The following is a 20,189-nucleotide window of genomic DNA, read 5'->3' as shown; positions in this document are numbered from 1 at the left end:
TACCGTTGATGCCTGGGCTAAAAATTTCTGGAGGTGAAAATTGATTCTGATTCTGGAGGTGAAAATTGTTACCGTTGATGCCTGGGCTAAAAATTTCTGGAGGTGAAAACTGATTCTGATTCTGGAGGTGAAAATTGTTACCGTTGATGCTTGGACTAAAACCTGCTGCTATTGTTTTATTCCTGAGGCACTGAATCCTATAACTATACTAAAGGAAGTGTATTAATTCCTGTATTCTAATCAGTGTCGCCGACTTTATAATTTTCTGTGTTAATATTGGTGGCGATGGAAGGAAGCGACCCGAGCTGAAGTGATGCAGGCGTTAGCGAGCCCTACACACACACACACACACACACACACACACATATATAATTGCTTCTTTTAAGTTCATTATCAGTAGTAGTAGTAGTAGTAGTAGTAGTACCGTAGCTGTTTTTGTTATATAAGTAGTAACAAGAGAAGGAACAAAAGTAGTAAAAGAAATTGTAGTAAGAGTGAAAGAAGAAGAAGAAGAGGAGAAGAAGAAGAAGAAGAAGAAGAAGAAGAAGAAGAAGAAGAAGAAGAAGAAGAAGAAGAAGAAGAAGAAGAAGAAGAAGAAGAAAAAAAGGAAGAGAAAGAAGAGGAAAGACAGAAAAGAAAAAGAAAAGAAAAAAAATAGAAAAAGAAAAAAAATAGTATAGTAGTAGCAGTAGTAGTAGTAGTAGGAGGAGGAGGAGGAGGAGGAGGAGGAGGAGGAGGAGGAGGAGGAGGAGGAGTAGCAGCAGCAGTAGAGGAAGGAACAGACAGCAGCACCATCACTATCATTACCATCACTATTTTCGAGGCACAGGTTACTGAAACACGTCTTATCATTCATTGCTTGTTGGAAAAGGCGACGTACACAAATACAAGCGAAGGTCGACCGAAAAATCTTCTTATTCTAGTAAAGTGATTTGCTTCCCATTCATTTTTCTATCGTTTTCATTATTTTCTTTGTTTACTTCCCTTTGTGCTTATTGTTATCATCCGTTTTTATTATTATTATTATTATTACTATTATTATTATTATTATTATTATTATTATTATTATTATCATCATCATTATTACTATTCTTATCTTCATCATTTATCATCAGCATCAAAATTCCCATCCTTTTCGTCTACTTTTTTATTATTCTCCTTTTCTTTACTTTCCTTTCTCCATACTGTTGTTATTCCTTTGATTTTTATTATTATCACTACTATTATTATTATCATTCTTACAACCATCATCATCATTTATCATTATCACCACATCTCTTGTCATTATCACTCATTATCACTTACTGGAACTTATGGCTCTTATTTTCAAGCACTTTTGGTTCTCATTGGCAATTTTCACGAGCCACAGAAATGATGTATCAGATTTTCCTGTATTTTTTTTCCCCCATTGTTAAGTCAGAATCCTTATTAAACTTCAACCAGAATCATGGAAACACCTTTGAAAATTCGATACTTTCTTTTCCACTAGAGGCTGTTACAATTAACACGCAGCCTAAAACATTTGACATTCCCCGACTTAGTCTACAGTTAGTTACAAGTTGTGAAATCTTGAAATTCTGCCTATCTACTTATTTATCTATTCATTTATTTATTCATTTATTTAACTATTTTCATTCTGTTTTACTATTTTTGTTTATTATTACCCCTATTTACTTTTATTTCTATTTATTCTTTTTTTCTTTTTTTTCTTTTCACAGACAGCATGTAGAGGAAGGATTAGAATTGATTTAGACATTTAGCTTCTTGTACAGCACCACACGACGAATTTACATAACATGAGAGGCAACACAACTTCTCTTAGTGAGGCTGGGACCGTATTTTCAAAAGCCGTGACCCCATACCGCTTCTGTTGAAAGTTATTAGGGTTCTCAAGGACGTGTTCATGAAGTTAGTAGCAGCTGAAGACAAAATAAGCATTCTTAGGGGAAAACAAACATGAAAATCTGATTAATAGTCCCTGTAGCCTTTGAAAATAGTATCTATCTCGAGTGCTTAGCTTCTAGTGAGTCATTTGGGTTCTCAAGGGCGTGTCCATGTCAATGCTGAGTGAAGAAAAACTGAGCAACTAATGGGAAACAACAGTTTGGAATCCTGACAAACCATCCCTGTAGCTAAGCGTTTCAGAACACACGAGTCCTGCATCACTGTAACACAAGCTGGGAATGGAGTCTTATTGGTGTTGTCTTGAAAACACTGCATTTTTTCCCCAAGGCAGAGTCAGAGCATCTTAATCTACACATGTATCATAACAGAAACGGCAAAATTGTAAGAAAGAAAGAAAGTATGAAGAAAAATGCGGTATATCAAAATAAAACTTGTATAATGGTAAGGAAAACGTATTCAGATCACCAGTGCCAATAAAAGAAGCATTAAGGTGGACACATCTACTAGAATTTCCCGTTTTCCCTAGTAACATATGAGGAAGCCGTTTTCCTCCGGACACACCTCAGTGGTAACCATACGTTATCAAGACCAAGTTTAATATTTATTAGAAGAAAACTTTCACCTTTAGCGCAGCACAACCTTTCTCTCACAGCCCACGAGGTTCATCACAACACAGCACAGCACAGCACAGCACACAGCACCGCGGCGCCACGCACGCCAGGCACGCCTCGCCTCCATGTCATGCAAACAAAGAGAGTGTCGTAACCATTCCTCACTGCGTCATTGCCTGCCATCCAACACACCACATACAAATCCCGTGCGCCGCCTCCGTCCTGCTCCACATTATGCAAGCCTCGCACAGTCAACACAGACACTGACGCACAACACAGCCGCACACATCACATCAAGTAAATCACCACATACATAAACTTTTATCCGCCAAGATGAGATTTTCGTGACACAGAAATCCACTTATCTACGAACTACGCGTGATTTCCACTAAGCTATCTACTGAGTACCTGCAGCCCTCCGCCAGGCACTCCCTCCCTCAGCCGCGGTGCTCCAAAAGACACGTCCTGTCCGTGGGTTCTTCATCAGGCGACACTCCGGCAGTAGTGATCCGCGCCCTGGTTCTCGCAGCGCCATCTTGCTCCCCGGGATGGTCCGCTTGCTCTACCGTGACATCTTGAGCGGGGGACGGATGCGATGGCTTCTCTGCCCCGTTTTCTGTCTTCACGGAAACAAACACGACTGCTTTCTCTCCACTTGCGACTTCCTCTGGCTGGCTGGCCTCACACGCCCCAGCACCGAGGTCTTGTAGCGCCATAGTTCCTTTTGACACCAATGCGTCGTCGGATGTGTCTGGTGGTGCCGTGGCCGCGTCTGTGTCTCCCTCAGGTTCGCAGGCCTGGGTTCTTTCGGCGCCGCACACCTCACTCTCGCCGCCTACGCCTTGTGTCTCCTGTTCCTTGAAGGATTCGCATTCATGGGGCGAGACACCGCTACAGCCAGCGTCACCTGTAGATGGCGCTGTGCATAATAAGGTGCTAAGGAATGCCAGTTTACTTAATGTAGGAATGGATGAGCGAAATGTCTTTTTGAGAGAGATGTCAAATTATGAAGTTAAGTCCAAGAAATAGAAATTAAGCATCTTCTCACTCATTTCTTGACACATGATGTATCTGCGTGTCAAACTGTGAAGTCGAGCTCGGGGATTAGGGCAAGAAATGGTGTAAAATATTAAGAATGTCTCAGAATGTAAGAGACTCAGAAATTTATCAAACCTATGAGACTTAAATATGTCAGAGGAGTGTGTGTCTTACCAACCTGTCATATTTACAAGACTCAAAAGTTGTCAGGTTAATAAAGCTATATAATAAATAAATAAATAAAAGGAAAATAGAATAACAACAACAACAACAACAACAACAACAACATAGCTCCCATACCTGCAGAGTCCCTGTGTCGCGTGCCTCCTGAACTGCTGACGGAGGAGAGAAGGGCGTGCGGGGAGCAGGACAGGCAGCACTCCCTCTCATAGCATTGTTCGTACTTGCACCGCAGCAGGCACGCCGAGGGGTCCTCCAGCGTGCCCGTGTTGGTGGTGAGACACTCTGGCTGGATGGTGACCTGGGGGAGGTGGAGGAAACCAGGTCTTTAAGTGGTTAGTTCTTTAAGAGGTAGGGACATAACAAGGATGACGTAAGCAAAATTCTCAGCATCAGTAGTCAGGATGGAACAAGAAACAATGGGTTTAAGCCTGAAAAAGTGAGATTTAAGAAAGAGGTAGGAAGAAATTGATTTTCAAATAGAGTGGTGGATGAATTGACTCCGTAATCAGGTTGTTAGTGCTGAGTCATTACGGAGCTTTAAATGATATATAGACAGACAGACAAACAAGAGAGATACATCGACAAGAAGACAGACAGACAGACAGAGGCACAGCGATAATGACAGACAGAAATAGATAGATAGATAGAAAGAGATAGACAGACAGACAGACAGCGACAAAAGGACAAACAGAGAGACAGAGATAGACAGAGACGGGCGGACAAATACAGGGACAAAACGACAAGGAGACAGAGACTAGAAGACAGAGAAATGAAGAGGCGAACAGACAGACAGACAGGCCCCCTACATGCGTGATGCCCTCGTCCAAGAAGAATTGACTGAGGGCGGCCTTGGTGGCGAGGTAGACGCGGGGACACACAAACACCACGTGCGCCGTCGCCACCACCTGCAGGAGAAACAAAAGACTGTGTCAGTGCGTCGCAGCGAGAACAACTAAAAGACAAATGAATAAATAAATAAATGAATAGTTAAATAGCTAGAAATTAATAAATATAGAAACAAAAGACTGTCTCAGTGCGTCGCAGCGAGAACCAATGACAAAAATTAAGTAAGTAAAAATAGATAAATAGATTACTCTCTCTCTCTCTCTCTCTCTCTCTCTCTCTCTCTCTCTCTCTCTCTCTCTCTCTCTCTCTCTCTGTGTGTGTGTGTCACTTTACGTGAATCTAAATACTTGTGGAATGTTTATTTTTCAAGCAAATTAAGTAAATAATTAACTACTAACTAACCAGTAAATAATTAACTAACTAAATAAATAAATAAATAAATAAATAAGAAAACTACTAATTTCATTCACTTAACTTCTCTCAATTCAATGATTTATACAAGAACTCATAACTAAGCTTAATTCAATATACCCAGGTGGCGCTCACACACACACACACACACACACACACACCTTGCTGGGCGTGAGGGTCCAGATGTGGAGGTGGTGGACGTTGACAATGGCCGGGAACTCCTTCATGACGCGGCTCTGGAAGTCCTCCACGTCGATGTGCCCCGGGATGGTCTGCAGCAGGATGTGGCAGCACTCCTTGCCTGCCGGAGTGTACCGCGTCAGGACTCCACGTGTAATTAATTGATGTCTGGCTTCAAGTATTCCCACGCTTATTAGTATTGTCATATTTATTCTTTCTTTTTATTTTTATTCATTTTTATTATTATTATTATTTTTACAAGGGAGTTTAGGTATGATAGTAGGCAGAAATACAAATAGATCGGCAGATTATTATTATTATTATTATGAAACACGTTGCTCTCTTATCACGATTATTTCCAAAGGCTACAGAGATTATCAGCCGGGTTGTCAAGAATGTTTCTCCCCTTAACAACGTAGAAATCTTGTTAGTCTCTCGTTAGAAACATAAAAACATCCTTTAAAAATTGTCTAACTTCAACTAGTATTCTGAAACACTGCTCTCTCACCATATTTTTTTTTTTCAAACGCCACGAATATTATCAGCCAGTTATTTAAGAATATTTCTCCCCTTAATAATGTTAGAAATCATGTAAACCTGTCACTAAAACCGTAAAAACACCCTTAAAAACCTGTGTAACTTTAATTATATAGGATCTTTATAAGGTAATCGGTTGTGCTGCGCAGATGCCTTTCAAAATATGGCCCTGATCTCCTCTCAGGACCTGTCTTACCTATAATATTAGAGATAAAACCCGCAATTCAAATGTGTTATTCCCTCAGCTGTGTTTCCTTCCTTAACACAACAAACGTGTCTTATTAACTACCATCGCAACACCTGCATGATCAAGACACTTTTTTATGGTGAGTTTTGATATGACTCTAATTAACTAACAAAAGGCAGTTGATCTATAACAATGTCTTTCCTAATGACACGCTATAACTCTGTCCATAATACTTAGCTTAGTCTGTCTTAAAATCCATTTCTACTATGTGTCAAAGAAAACGTTCCTACCATAGGGGTGACTGAGCCAAATGAGGAGCGCCGCGGAGGTGACGGCCAGGGCAGGATCTATGTAGAGCGCCACCACGCCGCCGTTGTCCCAGTGTACCAGTGCTGCACACACCTCCATGATCACCAGCCCTGCCACGTGTACACCTCAATAACATGCAACACCGATATTTAAACTCCTAGAATCATAACAGTCATCCAGTAAGTACATATATTTATATTCTTGTTTACCCCTTATCGAGTTCAGTGACATTAATACGATGACTCGTAAGGAAGAATATCTTTACCTCTAAGTCTTTATTGGAAAGAAAAAGGGTAGCAAAAAAAAAAAACGGTGATAGGAGCATTTTCCTTACGCACTTCAGATTCCAACGATAGATAAATATATAGATAGATATATAAACCAGTTGATAGGTAGCCATATAAACAGACTGGAAGATTGATAGATGGACAGAATGACAGGCAAATAGATAGACAGATAGACAGATAGATAGATGGATAGATAGATAGAGGTAAATAGAGAGGTAGTGTGATAGATGGATACACTGACTGATAAACTGATTAACAGGAAGCTATATAAACAGAGAGAGAGAGAGAGAGAGAGAGAGAGAGAGAGAGAGAGAGAGAGAGAGAGAGCATCGTCTTTCAAGTACGAGTATAGGTAGCACGTACAACTAAGGAACCTATACTGATAAGACAAGACTGAGATTGCAAGTGTAAGTACGTATGTAGCTTATCAATGCGTTGCTTTTAATATTCTTTTTTTACTTTACTGCTGAAGGACATCGCTAAGTTGTTTATGATGTTAGGGTAAGTGTGTGTTATTACTCCAAGCTGAAAGAGAGTTTATCTTATCACCTCTTTACCTTTCCATCAGTTATATGTTAGGGATCGCATCAGTGTTGTCCTTACGTTCCTGTCCTACTTGCTCCTACTTGCTGTATTGAGTCTTAAGTCCTTTCGTTGAGCCGAGTTGAATTTGAAACACCACACACACACACACACACACACACACACATACAGTTTTACGTTTTTGTCACTCAGTCTTATACCAGGTTAGAGTTTTCTTAACAGTACACGACGCCAACCCGTGACTCTAGGGATACGACGAAAGAAGAAGAAGAAGAAGAAGAAGAAGAAGAAGAAGAAGAAGAAGAAGAAGAAGAAGAAGAAGAAGAAGAAGAAGAAGAAGAAGAAGAAGAAGAAGAAGAAGAAGAAGAAGAAGATCAACTATACTTACCACAAGTGTCGCGTACCACCTCTTTGCAGATTTGCCGCGCCCTATTAGTCCTGCCCCGAGACAAGGCGTCGCTGGAGAGGGTGCGCCGCCCTGCTTGCACCGCCTCCTGCGTCACCTGCCTGCCGACCCACACGCTGCCAGAGTCCCGCATCTCCAGGAAGCAGCCTTGGTGGTGCGTGTAGCCTGGGGGAGGAGCGGCAGTGAGGGGGTTGCTGTGATTTGTGGGGGGGGGGTTCCATAGTCACTATTTTTCGTTTGTTAGCCAATCAACAAAGCCACTTCAGCTCTAATCGGGTTCCACAGTCACCTCCGGCCGCTGGTTTTCGTTAGAGGGTGTACGAAAAATTGAAATCTTGGTGAGGAGATTTTCGGGAAGGCTAGGACAGACAAATGCACAATACCTGTCTATATTTTCAGAATTTTTAAGGTCATGACTCGTAAAAAGATACAACAGCTTTTCAATTAAATAACATCCCTCTACACTACATTATTTCAAAATATAAAAAAGTACGAGAAAAACTGGATATAAAAAGCCTATACAAAGCGAAACAGGTCCCCCCCAAAAAAGAACAAGAACAAGAAGAAAAAGAAACAACAACAACAACAACAACACCCTGCAGTACCCCGTGACCGCCCACATACCATCACTACACACACACACACACACACACACACACACTGCACCTCACTCCACACCCCCACAAGGTCACTCCATGTAAACACAACCAGACCATTACGCAAGACCTCTTTGTTTGCGCTTGGACTCATCTGTCTCTTGATAAGCGGCAGTCTGAGGGAGCTGTACTACTGATAGGCGCTCTGTGTTCCATATCTCAATACAAGCATCGTCTACACCCCCCCTTCCCTCCCCAACTTGCTCCCCCACCCGGCCTTTGTATCCCACCCCCCTCCTCCTCCTCCTCTCTAAGTTCAAATGTCCTCCCCGTGGCTTCCTGTTGCTTAGCGCTCTGTTTTGGGCACTGTGTGTTGATTTGTTTTGCAGGGAGTAAATCTTTTCACTGCAGCGGTCCTTTTTTTGTTAATAATGAAGTAGAGCGTGAAGTGGCGGGAGGTTAAAGAAGAAAACGGGAACTTGGCAGCTTAGAGTACTGAAGAAAATGGTGTGCATGGGTTTTATATACACACACAAGGCACAGAGAGTTTTGAGTTGATTTATTTATTTATTTATTTTTTTTTTTTGCAATGATATTATCTAAGTTATTAAAGTCAAAATGTTACTACTACTACTACTACTACTACTACTACTACTACTACTACTACTACTACTACAAGGAGGAGGAGGAGGAGGAAAAAGAGGAGGAGGAGGAGAACTTCTATTATTATGTGAGAGAGAGAGAGAGAGAGAGAGAGAGAGAGAGAGAGAGAGAGAGAGAGAGAGAGAGAGATAACAGAATCATAAACTTGTCGGGTAAAGTACAAGGTCCATCTCTCTCTCTCTCTCTCTCTCTCTCTCTCTCTCTCTCTCTCTCTCTCTCTCTCTCTCTCTCTCTCTCTCTCTCTCTCTCTCAAATTAATATAAGTTCTCCCCCTTCTCCTCCTCCTCGTTATAGTAGTAGTAGTAGTAGTAGTAGTAGTAGTAGTAGTAGTAGTAGTAGTAGTAGTAGTAGTAGTAGTAGTAGTAACAGTAGAAGAAATAGTAGTAATCATAACAACAACAACAACAACAACAACAACAGCAGTACTCGTAGCACCAGCAGCACCACCAGCAGTAGCAGCAGGAGCAGTAATATTAACCCAAAACACACCTCCACAACAGTACAGTCTCCACGCCCCTGCATGGTGTGGTAAGGGAGAGTACTCACCGCCAATAAGACAGAAGACCAGGCCGTTGAGAGCCAGCCCCACCCCGCCCAGGGCCATCACGGGGAGGGGGTGGTGCATGGCGTCCTGTAAGGCACCGCGAGTATTAGTTTCTCTCTCTCTCTCTCTCTCTCTCTCTCTCTCTCTCTCTCTCTCTCTCTCTCTCTCTCTCTCTCTCTGAATCTTTGTCTCTCTACGTGTTATTCTGTATGTTCGTCTCTGTCTCTTTGTCTCTCTGTTTTATTTATTATTCTCTCTATCTATTCTTTTATTTCTTTCTCTCTGTCTGTCTGTTATTCTCTGTATGTATGTATCTACGGATCTACCTTTCTAATTATCTATCTGTCTATCTATCTATCTATATATATATCTGCAGTACCTGATGGCCCACGTGGAGGGCAGTCTGCACGGAGTCGATGGACACACTGAAGCAAAGGGCGGTGAGAAAGAGCAGAGTGAACAGCATGGACAGCACCTCCAGCCGCGCCCACCCGAACGTGTTGTGCAGCGACTGGGGGCCGGAGCTCACCTGTGGAGAGTCACCTGTGCCGTAGGTCATCGCCAGTAATAGTTTAAAGGTGTTAAATATTTCATGATTAAAATAAACTTATTCGTTTTTCTCTGTATGTCCAAGTAACTTTTATTTCCATGCTGCTTTGAATGTTGCCAAAGACGACCATTGCAGTGGAAGGGTTAAAGTTGTCGCAACTGTAGAAATAAAAGACGGGATTGTAAAGAGACAGTCTGAGAAGTGTTCGCTTTACTATATTTTACCGTCCGGAGTTAAATGGAGGTGTTAAATTGTTGCGGTTATTCAAAGCCACATGTGAAGAGTCGCTCAATGGTTTCTCTCCCTGTTCAAAGTCCATTAATCCATCCAGTGCCGCACACCATTTCCAAGCTTCATGAAATCGTTTTACAATGGTCAGTCTGGAGTAAACAAAATGATAATTGTAGCGGATAAGTAACTGAAGATCATTTTTAACCCCTTGATTATAAAAAAATATATATATAATCCTAAACTTAGTGGGGATCTTTACTGATACACAAAGCAATATTACTATAATGCTTTGTGACTGGAAGGGTTAAGGGCGCTACGATTCCAAATATTACCAGGATTCCAAATGACACATCTGTAGTGCTAGATATGCCTCATTACCGTCATGTATGGTACCTGAGCGTGTTATTTGGACAGAATTTTAATATGAAGTGTCGCCTGATTCATAAACAGCCATAAAGATAATTAGTGACGTTGTTAAGATCGAAAAACACCTGTGGGAGCTAATGCGTGTCAGTGTGGGGAGGTACATTCATTAGAAATTCATTGAGGCTCCCACACACCTGAGCGGATCACGTATGTTAGCGTTAATTAATCAAATAACAAGTAGGATCAGGTGCACCTTCTTTTGAGAGTTACCTGGCCTTTGCTATTAACCATATGCGTCAGATCTCAAAGAGTGGTAGCATTCCTGCGCACACCTGAGCCTTTTAAGAACACCTGCATGTCACCTGTGTTTCTCCGCGGCGCCAGGGTGAGGCAATGAGTGTCACCGGTGGAGGGAGGGAAGGGCTGCAAGTGTCTTTCGTCTCTCCCAATACTCTACCGTGATCTGTAGCTTCATACACAAAACTTATGAAAAAGGCACGAAATTTAACATAACGTAACTTCCACACGCAAATATCATTCTTTCCTCGTGCCGTATTACGCACCGCCGAAAAAAATAAACAAATGAAGCGAAAATAAGATAGACTGATGCATAAACAAATAAATAAGTAGGTAAAATGACAAGCAAAAAGCATTTCCATGAATAAATATAAAGAAATAAATAATAATCACTTGCATAAATAAGCTAAGTCCATTTTTTGGCATTTTCTTTTTTTTTTTTTTTTCCATAGATCAGTTTTCCATCAAGTGACGCATCTTGCGGTTCTGTCCTGCCCACGGTGTGTGTCTGACATCGGCCTTAACTTTTCTCAATCTCTTATGAAAGTTAAGAGAATGGGAGAGTTTTCATCTCGCCTTCCGGAAAAGTTACATAAAAATACTTTGTGAAAGTGACTATAAAATCTTCCGGAGCTTGAGTGGTCTAGAATTTAACTTATTTTTCCCCTTTTAGATATGAAAGTTTATGAAATGAGACGGTTTTTCATCTCGACTTCCGGAAAAGTTAAAAAAAATTGTTGTTTATGAAGGTGACAGCATGATATTTACCTTAACTTTCCTTCCTTCAATATCAAATTTAGGAAAATAAGACAGGCGACTTCTACAAAAGTGAAAAAGGACTTTGTTTGCGAAGGTGACGACACAACATTGCGGTGACGTTAATACAACCAGGAAGGCGGCACCGGGGCAGTGACACTTGGGCGACACGTGAGGGTCCCGTGCGTACCAACTGGCGGGGTCTCGTCCTCACACGCTACTCGAATCTGTTACCAAGGTTTTGATGAGCATATTCTGAGACACCTCAGCGCCATCTCCATTATATTCACAAACTTCTACTAATTGAAGTCTAAGAGTTTTAAGGATTTTTTTTTATGGTTTTCCTGACAGATTAACGAGACTTCTATATTATGAACAGGAGAAACACTATTGAGAACCAGGCTAAACGTCTCTGTGGCCTTGGAAAATAGACGTGGTGAGAGTAAATTGTTTCTGAATAAGGCTTGAGGTTAACTGAAGATTGCCCGTAAGTAAACTAAAAAAAGTTAGTGAGGGTCCGTGAGTGTGCGTGTGAGACTGCATTCCCCACCTCTTCCTACACGGCGAGTTTGTCTAACGACGCAACGACACACACACACACACACACACACACACACACACACACAACAGAACTATGACTTGACGTAACAGAGTAAGAAAGGACACAGTCAATCACGTTCTCGTAGTCATGATCAGTTACATATTCAGTGTCGTGTAACATATGAAACTTAAGAGGCCTCTCGATATGTAAACTTCCATTTGGTAAGCGAGTACAAGATGCAGTTCATTCGTATCGGGAGAGTATTATTCGTTTCTATTACTCGCCGTGTGGAAAGGGAAGGGAATGCACGGGTCCGCACACACACACACACACACACGGACCCCACCACCCCACAAACCATCATTTACGAGTGACTGTAGGTACATTTCTTCCAAGGCCGTTTAATTAATCTATCGCGTTTCGTTTGGGAGTGTACAGGGGAGGTGATGAGACGTGATGGGAGACCAAAGCACAACACGAGGCTTGAAATAAAATTGCGTGGAACAGGAGAGAGAGAGAGAGAGAGAGAGAGAGAGAGAGAGAGAGAGAGAGAGAGAGAGAGAGAGAGAGAGATTAAATAAGAAGGAAAGAAAGAACTAAAGAAAGAAAGAAAGAAAGAAAGAAAGAAACAGTATCACAAACAATCACAAACAAACACCATCAGAACGAGATTTACAAATAAAACCGTACACACTAAGAAAGAGAGAAAGAAAAGAAAAAAGAAAGAATGAAAGAGACAGTATCACACAGAACCACAAACACCACGTGAGAGAGAGAGAGAGAGAGAGAGAGAGAGAGAGAGAGAGAGAGAGAGAGAGAGAGCAACGCACCTTCATAGCCAACAAGCAGCCACAGAGGGTGAGAACGTTGTACAGGGTATGGTAAGCCTCGACGCGCAATGTGAGGGAGTGCGTGAGGTGGGCGGCCACGAGCAGTACCGCGGAGAAGGCAAGAGTTAGCGTCAGCACCAACCACAGCTTCACGCGCGGTATCTGACGCAGCAGGTCCTTCTTTGCCTCCGCCATGGCCAAGAACGAGTGCTTCCCTCCTGCGTGCCTCGCCTCACCGCTTCTCACTCACTTACTCGCGGTGCCTGTAAAAAAAAAAAAAGTATGGGATAGGTTTTTCAGTGGGTTTGGTGTTGTTTACTGTTTCATGTTGGTGTGTGTTTGGATGTTGGTGCAGCAGTTTGTGTCACCGTTCACTGGTTCCTGGTGTGGGCTTAGTTAGGTGCTGGTGCAGTGGTTTGTGTCATTCCTTCAGCAGCGTCAGTGATGGAGTGTGCTTAGTTGATCGTTTGTAGCTCGTTCGTGTTACGGATTGTTTGGTTAATAGTAGTACATTCTCAAACTTTATGTGTGTATATACGAGTACATTCTCTCTCTCTCTCTCTCTCTCTCTCTCTCTCTCTCTCTCTCTCTCTCTCTCTCTCTCTCTCTCTCTCTCTCTCTCTCTGTGTGTGTGTGTGTGTGCTGTCCTCTGCTGACACATTTTACTTCAAGTTTAATTTATGACATACTAAATACTGATAACTTTTTTTTACACTGGGTTACATAAACACACATTAAAGTCAATAAAATAAAATCTAAGAGCTGAGTGCAGAGATAAAAAGAGAAAAGTTTAAGAAAATAACAGCCAAGTAACAACCCAGTCACCACCGCAGGCCAGGCAGCGGCGGGGGACAGAGGTCACTTCATCCGTCACCCTGTAATGAAAACTTCCCCTCCCGCACCTGCCGCGCGCCCTAATGTGCCTCACACCAGCGAGAAAGAACTTCTTTACCACGAAAAAAATGTGTAATTCTTGGAAGAAAGAGCCAACAAGGGATCCTTAATGAAGGCGAGAGTATTTGGTAATCCCCGGCGCGGCGCAGTAGCTCTGGCACAGCAGCGGAGAGCCGAACCCCCAAGGGAGCCACGCCTGGACGCCCACTACAAAATAGATCGACTGTAGTGCAGCCTGTGCCCCACCCAGCACCACAGCCTGATGCACCACCCAGCACCACAGCTTCACGCCCACCCCACACAACAATAAGTCTATATATGTGCGTGTTATTTATAGCCTCCACCACTGCTGACGCCCGCGCCTCGCACTCGCCATGCGGCACCTCCATGGAGCTCAGCCTCGGCCATCTGGTACAAGCAAGCGACAACCACGCACACACCGCCACCCACTACAGGGCCTGTTCAGAAACGCTTTGCTCTCTCATCAACACTACTTTCAACGGCCTCAGTGGCAGATGTCACGAATGGTCGAGTTTTCTGTGTTCGCCGGCTGGTTTAATTCAGAAGTTGGTCAACATCGCCCCGCGGAGCAGAGTAGTCATCTCAAAACACTATATTATGTTGTACTATTCATTTCCCGTACTTAAATTCCTTCTAATATAATTCCATTGTTATGTTACGATGTTATTTGTTGATATTTACTTGAGTTTATACGACTAACATGATTTTATAGAGCAAAATATAGTCGCCTTGGTGTACCAAGCTCTCTAATTTCTATAGTTTAATATAGCAAATATACCGTAACACACATTTTACTTTGCCTTTGCAGATATTAATGCTTCTCATAAAACGTCCAGAGCAAATTTCGTTCAGTTTTCTTTATGAGAAAAAGGAAAATCTGTGGCCAAACCGAGTGTTGCGGTGCTTTTAGTGCCACGTCCCTCAGCTGTGTCTTGTCATATCCAGAACATGGTGCACCTTTTGACTTTATAAAGCTTCTCAGGGCGGGCACTGTCCATTTGCTTACTCTGTTAGGTGTGTCCATGATGCTGAATAACTTCTGTGTTCGCCAAGGCCGAGCATCAGTTTGTTTTGTCATTGTTTTGGTGGCAAAAGACAATCTCAGTATCAGACTTTGGTTTCTAAGATACGAAAATAAACTATTTTAGGGAGCATTATATATTAATGTCTTCTGAAAGTCTGCTACAAGAGAAATAATTTTGAGTTTCATCAATTAAGATGAATTAAGATGAATTCATCAATTAAGATACAGATTGTATAACACACACTGCATGTGTATAACCTTAATTCTGCTATCAAAAGCGTACGTATCGTAGATACATATTTAAAAATACTCCTGTTATTTTGCTATTTCGGTAGGTAATAACAATAATAAAAAAAAATAAAAAATCAGTATGCTAACTTGTGAAATTTTATAATACCCGGTGAATCTGGCACCTGCAACTTCAGTTCGTGACTTCTCCCATTGGCCGATTCTTAAGAGAGTTTCTCCTGCTCATAATGTAGAAATCTTGCTAATCTGTCATTATGAGCATAGTGCTGCTATTCTGCAGTGAGCGTTCAGGCGCGCCCCCGTGTGGATTCTCCAGCCCAGTGCCCGTCATGCCGCGTAGGTTACAACACTCATCTTTTACGTCTGACACCTGAACTATATATTGCTTCAACATATATCTGAATACATTCATTCCTCTAATAAGGATAAAAAATATTAATGTTTCGTTCATTTGAGGATAACAACAATGATCTTGGTGTGTATTCCACGACACTTGACAACGCTGCTTCCCGACGTTGTCAAGGTCATACAGTGACAGGCCACGGCCACGCACCACAGGTCAGGCAGAAGCAGGGGACAGAGGTCACTTCATCTGTTACCCTGCAATGAAAACTTCCCCTCTCGCACCTGCCACGCGCCATCGTTTGCTTCACAGGAGGGAGAAAGGAAGAAAAAAATGTGTATTTCTTGGAAGAAAACCAACAGAGGACCCTTATTGAAGGCGAGGGTGTTCTCTGATCATCCCAGACGCGGTGCGGCGCGGCAAATTTGGCAGGACAGCAGTAAGCCACACCTAAACGCTCGCTACAGAACAGACTGACTATATATAGAACCATGTAAACACCATTAATAAACACTGTCACTTCAACTAAAGCCTTTGGAAAGTATTGGAGGTGTGGCGCAGAAGTGTTTCAGAACATGGTCTTCAGTTTCATGCCCACACGCAGCACACCACAGCGCAGCACAGCACAGCACAGCACAGGACAGCTCCGTGCTTTACCACGCCACAACCACACCACATTACCACCATAACCACCCACCTATCGTTAACACCTCACTCACTAGTCACCACAACACAAGCAGTGCCTCAGAGTGCCACGCGGTACAGTGCCAAGTGCCTATTCCTGTGCATGTTGCTAGTTACGTAACGAGAGACACTGTTCCCTGGCACGTAACACACTATCACTGTATCATTATATCGCACTGGCCTCGCTCGTGTTGTTATCCAGCGCGTGGGGGGCGACTGACTGAGTGACTGATGTTCCCGAGCCGCCGCGATGAGCCAGAGTCTTGATAAATGCCAATACTCGCCATTAATATTAAAAAAACAACCACCGATGAATAAGTTCTTGGCGTGGAGGAAAAAGCATTCACTCCACGTCATCACTTTTTCTCCTTATCGCGCTTGTCAATACACTGCTTCGTTCTTGCCTTCAGGGTAGTGTTGGTGTGTCAACCTCCTCTCAGCGTTGCCAAGCCGCGGCTCAGCATAGGCCGTGGGAGCCGCACTGATTGCTAGAGCGCTACCTGTTACCACGAGGATATGCCCTAGCCACCCTCGCCTGATGGAAAACAATAGTAGTGGTGGTGGTGGTGGTGATGGCTGTCCCTGTTGCTGTCTTAATGGTAATATAGTAGTAGTAGTAGTTGTAGTAGTACTAGTAGTAGTAGTAGTAGTAGTAGTAGTCATAGTAGTGATAGTTATTCAATACGTTGGTGCGCGTCACTGTCGGTGTAATGTGCGGCTGGGTGGTCTTGATGCAGGGAACACCGCACCAGGGCACCATTGCTCGGGGCCCCTACAGACGCTCAATTGGGTCTTCCTGTGCCTTGTTAAGCGGCAGGGCATGAGGGTATAGAAAGGACCAGGGAGTCTAGATGGGCGGAGGGGCTGGTATGTGGGTGAACGGGTGAAGGGGGTCATGATGTTGCTCTGTCACTGTGGCGTGTTTGTGACGGAGTGACAGGGAGAGACAGGGAGAGACAGAGTGGGACAGGGTGACAGGACAGGTGAAATGCATTAGGTGTGATGGAGTCTTCTTCTTTTATTTCTGTACTTCAAGGAGATTAGCCAGGGGCACAAGGATAATAATAATAAAAAATATATAAAAAAAAAACTTATAGTCGCCCCACTCCTTTTTTGGCCGCTGGGGTGGGGTGGGGTGAAGTCAGCAGCGGGAATTCCCCCTCGGTTGTCACCTGTGCGCCACCACAATGACAACTAAATGTCTCTCATGGTGTTAAGTTGTATTTCAGTATGTTCTAATTACTCACTTCTAAAATAATATTGTATATATTTATGACCGACTGAGTTTTTTGATGGGAAAACAATTACTGAATATATTTTTCATTAGATTTGGCAGGTGTGCTGTCGAGGCTGCACTGATCTGATCCAGCCTGAGAGAGAGAGAGAGAGAGAGAGAGAGAGAGAGAGAGAGAGAGAGAGAGAGAGAGAGAGAGAGAGAGAGAGAGAGAGAGGGAGGGAGAAAAAACCAAGGGGGGGAGTGGGAGATTAGCAAGTATGGGCGAGGTGAAGCTATGTATAGGACAAGAGAAGTTGGGAAAACTTCCCGCTTCGTGACAGCCGCCGCCAGAATGGCCAAAAAAGGAGCTGGACGAGTATAGCCGCTTCCAAAAAGTAAAAAATAAAAAAATAAATAAACAAAAACTGAAAAAATATATAGAAGGTACATTATAATTTTTATTTTAATATTGTGCAGGTTTATTACTTTTACAGCCCTTGTAGTGTAGTGCAATACAATAGTGAAGTCTCAAGGCCCTGCTCACACGAGACGATTTCTTTCACTCGCGGGTTTTGTATCGCGGAGTGCGAGGCCATTGGCAGTGTGTGGGAGTGCTCACGTGTAGTCACTTGTCGCTGGACCAAACGCGAGAGTTGATATTTTCTTTGCTCTCGCGCGTTTTCTTAGCAACTTGAGGTAGTAAATCACGTGTTTTAAATTTATATGTTAATTTATGTGTTAGTATGGAGCCGTACACACGAGGCGACAAGCGCCGCGATTTCATGATGACTTGGCGCTTCACTGGCTGGCGAGACGAGCACGACGGCCAATCCCCTGCGGCCACTCCACGTGGACAGCGGAGTCGGAGGAGTCAGCTGATCACGAGGAATGTGACTTCTTCATGGTGCTTGCTGGACATGTCATCTTGAATTTGTGCAAGCAGGTCGTGGCATGATTTGATTGACATTCTTAGGTAGCTGAAGGATTTGGGTTCATGTTCTCGCAACTTCTGGTACAATGTTGTGAACCTGCCACAGGCAAGTATGTTATGTAAAACAGGATGAACACAATGTCGCCTTTGATTCATCCCCTTCAGACGCTTCCTGCCACGATACGATACCCAGGCACATGCTACTACTTTAGTGACCAGGCTGCTAATGACACACACACACACACACACACACACACGAGAGAGAGAGAGAGAATAACACTACAAGAAACGCCTCGTGTGAACACTCCCCGAGTTTGCAGTCGCGCGAGTCAGATCGCCTCTTTATACAAGACCTGTGTTCTGAGTTGACGGTTTATTAAAGATGATATAAGTGTAAGTGGTAATTGTTCTAGACAGTATATAAAAGGTTGCTTTCTTCTGATTTTTTTTTTCTCGGGCCAACCCTACCTGCGTGCCGAAAAAGTCATCTAACATTAAAAAAAATGAATAAATAAATAGATTTTACACGCTAAAAAAAAAAAAAAAAAAAACTTAAACTTCACGAGGTATAATTTACTTATCCAGCTCAGATTTTGGGGACAACTAATTATCCTTTTACAATGCCAAGACTTGACTGAGTTCATGACTTACGGAGAGCAGGTAGACAGGTATGAGGCGGCAAACAAACACATAGATGAAGGTAGATGGACAACTCGTAGTTAACAGTAAATAATAAATCTAAAACTCAACAAATTAGTGACAATAAACTTGCCTTCCAGATGCCACTGCTTGTACTGCTGGCTGGAGGCCCACCCACCCTGGAGGACGTCTGGTGACAGTCGCCCGCTAACAGGGAAGCTACGGCGAGCACTTCCAAAGCTTGCATTCCTCCCCTGGCAGACCACTGCTCCTCTTGCCATCACGAACACGCGCTTTAGGTCTGATCTACCTGAAACCACAACATTTTGCATAACAGTAAATTTTATAAGTGGAAAATTATGTGTTAGATTACCTGACGCCTTAATTTCCTACACAAAATACGAAACCAAAAGCAGAGTTACTCACATATATCTTTCTGTGCACGTGGTTCTTGTTACTGTTTTCTTTATCAGGCTTTAAAGTACACGGAACTAACTTTAAAGAGAAACATTCACATCCCTGGCTTAGTCCATATGGCACAGTAATTTCACACACAACTTATGTTAGTTTATGCTTACAAAAATATGGCGGAAACATTAATATAAACTTGCTGTCGCCTACCTTGAATAAACTTTGACGCCTGAAGTAAGTTCTGAACCTATTCATAAACATTGATCTCTTCTTAAAATATTCGATCCCTTTCTTCCTTAAAAAAAAACACAGAAATTATGTTTTTTAGCACACTTTCAGGCACGCGAATCAATGTGCTTCTAAGTAACGGGGCTGTGATGCTGCAGACACGCCTTTTCATGGGGATTCCTTACCAAATACTGTAAATGTGTTAGATAGGTAGATAGGTAGATAGGTAGGTAGGTACGTAGGCAGGTAGGTAGATAGGCAGGCATAGGTAGGTAGATAGGTGGATAGATAGATACAGTTTGTGCTTCGAAATTAGTGTTCATATATTCTTAATAATGACCAAGAATAAACTCAACACTCCAGACTTACCTTAGACGTTAGACACTCTGTGATATGACCTTTGTTCCTCGTGAGTGGTTGGGTCCTAAGGGGAAGGGAAGGCGGCCAAGGTAAGACATCAGGGTGCTTTGTACTGTTCTCGCCGGATCATCCTTTATTGCTTATCATAATGCTTCCTGGGTTAACTGACGAGCTCTTGTGACATCAGAGTTCCTTCATGATTCACCTTTGTCCTTGGTTTCATGGTTAGTCAATACAATACGGGAATAAAGTCCACCCTGTCGCCGCTCACCTGCCATCACTCCATCAGCTGATCGTTTGCCGCACACCTCACGCCTTCTTCCTCCTCTTGTGACCTCTGGATTGAAATACGCAAAACAAGTGGCAATTACC

General features: G+C 42.9%; 1 protein-coding gene and 1 long non-coding RNA gene across 7 annotated transcripts; one reads left to right on the top strand and one right to left on the bottom strand.

Moving 5' to 3' along the window:
• Nucleotides 1–845: 845 nt before the first annotated feature.
• LOC135111620 (proton-coupled zinc antiporter SLC30A1-like) lies at nt 846–20,130 on the bottom strand. 6 transcript variants are annotated; one of them, XM_064025133.1, is made up of 11 exons: nt 19,827–20,130; nt 18,952–19,128; nt 12,818–13,080; nt 9,626–9,775; nt 9,249–9,333; nt 7,426–7,608; nt 6,189–6,317; nt 5,156–5,295; nt 4,544–4,642; nt 3,855–4,035; nt 846–3,423 (listed from the first exon to the last, which is right to left on the bottom strand). In XM_064025133.1, exons 3-11 carry the CDS (start codon nt 13,010–13,012, stop codon nt 2,954–2,956), a joined length of 1,632 nt encoding a protein of 543 aa, XP_063881203.1. In that variant the 5' UTR covers nt 13,013–13,080; nt 18,952–19,128; nt 19,827–20,130; the 3' UTR covers nt 846–2,953. The 6 variants fall into 6 exon arrangements, with proteins under 6 accessions (XP_063881203.1, XP_063881204.1, XP_063881202.1 ...); XM_064025134.1 differs by lacking the exons at nt 18,952–19,128; nt 19,827–20,130 and adding an exon at nt 16,214–16,358; XM_064025132.1 differs by lacking the exons at nt 18,952–19,128; nt 19,827–20,130 and adding an exon at nt 16,046–16,203.
• LOC135111637 (uncharacterized) lies at nt 6,245–9,872 on the top strand. Its single transcript, XR_010273846.1, has 3 exons — nt 6,245–6,386; nt 7,455–7,597; nt 9,623–9,872. It is a non-coding gene; the product is annotated as an uncharacterized LOC135111637 (long non-coding RNA).
• Nucleotides 20,131–20,189: the final 59 nt, after the last annotated feature.

This window comes from Scylla paramamosain, chromosome 22, assembly GCF_035594125.1.
Source record: "Scylla paramamosain isolate STU-SP2022 chromosome 22, ASM3559412v1, whole genome shotgun sequence".
NCBI classification, from domain to species: domain Eukaryota; kingdom Metazoa; phylum Arthropoda; class Malacostraca; order Decapoda; family Portunidae; genus Scylla; species Scylla paramamosain.
Note: the sequence above shows the minus strand (reverse complement) of the source record. Positions and strands in the feature narration are given on the sequence as shown.